The sequence below is a fragment of the Dioscorea cayenensis genome, unplaced genomic scaffold (genome assembly GCF_009730915.1).
Source record: "Dioscorea cayenensis subsp. rotundata cultivar TDr96_F1 unplaced genomic scaffold, TDr96_F1_v2_PseudoChromosome.rev07_lg8_w22 25.fasta BLBR01000810.1, whole genome shotgun sequence".
NCBI lineage: Eukaryota > Viridiplantae > Streptophyta > Magnoliopsida > Dioscoreales > Dioscoreaceae > Dioscorea > Dioscorea cayenensis.
Window position 1 is genome coordinate 30582 of NW_024087201.1, and position 3028 is coordinate 33609.

At 30.2% G+C, this 3028-nt stretch overlaps 1 protein-coding gene across 1 annotated transcript; it reads right to left on the reverse strand.

Annotated features, from left to right (window-relative positions):
- Positions 1 to 256: 256 nt before the first annotated feature.
- On the reverse strand, positions 257 to 2765 carry LOC120255062 (transcription factor bHLH92-like). Its single transcript, XM_039262968.1, has 3 exons — positions 2126 to 2765; positions 581 to 928; positions 257 to 457 (listed from the first exon to the last, which is right to left on the reverse strand). Exons 1-3 carry the CDS (start codon positions 2552 to 2554, stop codon positions 260 to 262), a joined length of 975 nt encoding a protein of 324 aa, XP_039118902.1. The 5' UTR covers positions 2555 to 2765; the 3' UTR covers positions 257 to 259.
- Between the last annotated feature and the right edge of the window lie 263 nt (positions 2766 to 3028).

The following is a 3028-nucleotide window of genomic DNA, read 5'->3' on the forward strand; positions in this document are numbered from 1 at the left end:
ATATATACCAAACTGTGTCAGCTTAAAAGTAAAAAGCACAACAAAGTCAAATAGTGGAGTTCGTTTTTGCATGTGCATGCTCATGGTGTATGGAATGCAACAACGCGGTCTTACATTGCATGCTCTCTGTTTCCAAGTCCCTTCTACCTCGCTTTTATTTGGACCAATTAAACCAAAACCATATGTTTGATTTGAAATATATATATATATATATATAAAAAATAAATAAATATGAAGAAAACTCTTTGAATCCCAAGTTTCAATAATTATTTTGGTTGCTGCTTTGGACTTTCTTCATTGCTCTCAATGTAATTGTACACGTGTGCGGACTTGGGGTTGTTGTTGTTGCTTTATTGTTGGGGCCCACACTCCCCTTACTTTGTAATTGCAACCTTAGCTTCCTCTCCATTTCCACCGGATTTCCTTCCACAGCTCTCCGCACCTCACTCTTTTCCACCTACATATGTGTATATATATATTATAATCACTTGAATTCTAATTTATATTTAATAAAAAAAATATAAATTATGATTATTTCCAAATAAATTTTAGAGTAACATATGAAATTTGAGAATAATACCTTCGTATTTATGGTCATCACAGTGGCTAATTCATCTCCAAAGACTTTCGAATGAATGCTCATTGCTTTTACTCCCATTCCTTTCATGCATTGCAAAGCTTCGATCATTGAATCCATGGTAGATACCGGATTCATTAGTTGTACTTCAATCTTTGTTTCTTCTATGCTCATATTGTCATCCTTCATCTCAAGCTCAGTTCTTGAATCCAATCCTTTTGATTGTAAAATATTTCCGGTGTCTATAATCTTTTTTCTTAACATTTTATTTTGTCTATGAAGTTCTTCTTTAATCATTAGCAATTCTTTGAGGTAAACCGCCGCTGATTGTACTATAGAGTTTTTGTCGGCCTACAAACATAAAACAATTACACTAATAAATTGATAAAAAGAAACAAATAAATGCTTATATAAATTTATATAAAAATAAAAAATAAAAACCTTGGGGATATAGGAGTCAAAATAGAGTATAATTCCAAATAATTCTGACTAAGCTTTTCTCTACGATGTCCTTCTCTCATCATATTTTTTTTCTTGTATTTTCTTTATTTTTCTATTTATAGGTTGGCGATAAATCAGAGTAATTTTTAATTATATTCAAAGTAAATGTTAATCATTAAAACAAAATGGAAATGTTGTTCATAAATAGAAAAAAAAACTGTAATATCTTTCGTGTATCTATAGAGTATTTATTGATACATATACATACTCTCATTACACCTTGATGCAGGTATAAATGTCCTTTTCTTCCCTTAGATTAGCTCAAATAAAATATGCAGAATTTAAGAAACTATTAAACAAACTTTTTGCCACGTGTTGATTTGTCTTGCAACTTTCCTCAATAAACATCTTGATTATTGATATTGTAACATTTATATTTATAAATAATGCCCCTAGTTGGCAAGAAAATAAATAAATAAAGCGATAAGATTTTGAGTGTCAAGCAGGACACTTGTGGAAAAAACATTAATCCAAACACTGACAATTGTTAGTTATTCCAACCACCCTAAAAGAAAATTAAAAAGAAAAGAAAAAGAGGAAGTGATGTCTTGTCATCTGTGACATAATATGCTTCCTTGTAGTTTCTAAGTTATCCTTGGTCTCTACTGACTATTATTAAACTTCAGCCAAAAAAAAAAAAAGGAAAATTATCTCATTAACTTATATGCTATTCAATGTATGATTTGGCCAATCAAGATTAGATTACGGGCTAAATATAAATAAAAGATTAATCCTAAATCATAGATTGACATGAACAGAAATAAACATATATAGAATACAGGTAAAATAATCATTTATATTTATAATAAAGTAAATCAAGCTTACGTGTTGAATAGGCAAGGTTGTAAAAAATTACTTTTAAGTGTATTGATTAAAATATTTGTGAACATTAATTAAACACATATTATCAATTAATTAAACATGTTTTTAATGTGTTTTTATAATTTAACTACTCTTTCATCAATCAGATTGCATTTATAAGTAAATATTAAATTGTTAAGAGATGAAACATGATAATATATATATATATATATATATCCAAAATACCTTGGGTCTTGGAAGGATGATTGAGTGCAAATCAGCATAACACTGACTAATATTTTCTCTTCGTAGTCTTTCCTTCATCATATGCCGAAACAACCGACTACAATTTCCCTTTACACTCATCTTCATCTTCGGATTGTTTGGTTGTGGAATTTTTCTCAAATACTCAATCACTCTTCCATGAATATTCCTCCATTCATTAGATTTTAATTCTAAATTTCTTCTTACATGCTCATCTTTTGCCCTCGAGTACTCAACAAAACATGATGCGATATAGTCTGCTCTCTCTTTTTTGGACAGCAAGACACTGGCCGGAGATTGAATCTCGGTTTCTGTGGCAATCGGGATGAAAGCAAAAGGGTCCGGTGAAAAAATTGGGAAATATATATCTTCTAGTTGCATAATTTCATCTTGAAAAGAGAAGGGATCCATGGATGCCTCTTACAACTCCTTGTTGAACTGGCATGAGAGATCGAAGTATAAATTTCAGTTAGAATCATGCACTTATATATGCCGCCAATATGCGCGTGTCAACTATCAAGACTAGTATTTTGCCCTAGTCTATAATAATCAAGACACATGGTCAAATGTTAAGAGTTTTAACACGTGATATGTATTGGATTGAAAAGCATGTGTTAAAAATAAAATTGTTGGTTTCCTTTATTATTAATTTATACTTCGAAGTGGTTGTTAAGAGTTTTAACACGCACATTTGCATCTTTTAAGTGCTCTTTCAAAGTGCATCTGGTATGACCTTTATTATTAATTTATTATGTGATGAACAGTGTCAATGTAATTAAAAAAATTTATTTTGGGAATATGATGTGCAGTTTAGGATGAGGACATGACCGCTTGCTTTTGAAGTTGGATATTGTTTAATGATTAAAAAAAAAAATTTAAAATAAC

Excerpts from the sequence above, each read along its gene's own strand:
- LOC120255062 (XM_039262968.1), bottom strand. The coding sequence starts at position 2,554 with ATGGATCCCTTCTCTTTTCAAGATGAAATTATGCAACTAGAAGATATA. Across the intron at positions 929-2,125 it reads TCATCCTTCCAAGACCCAAG|GCCGACAAAAACTCTATAGT; the intron begins GTATTTTGGATA and ends TTATGTTTGTAG. Across the intron at positions 458-580 it reads TGATGACCATAAATACGAAG|GTGGAAAAGAGTGAGGTGCG; the intron begins GTATTATTCTCA and ends ACACATATGTAG.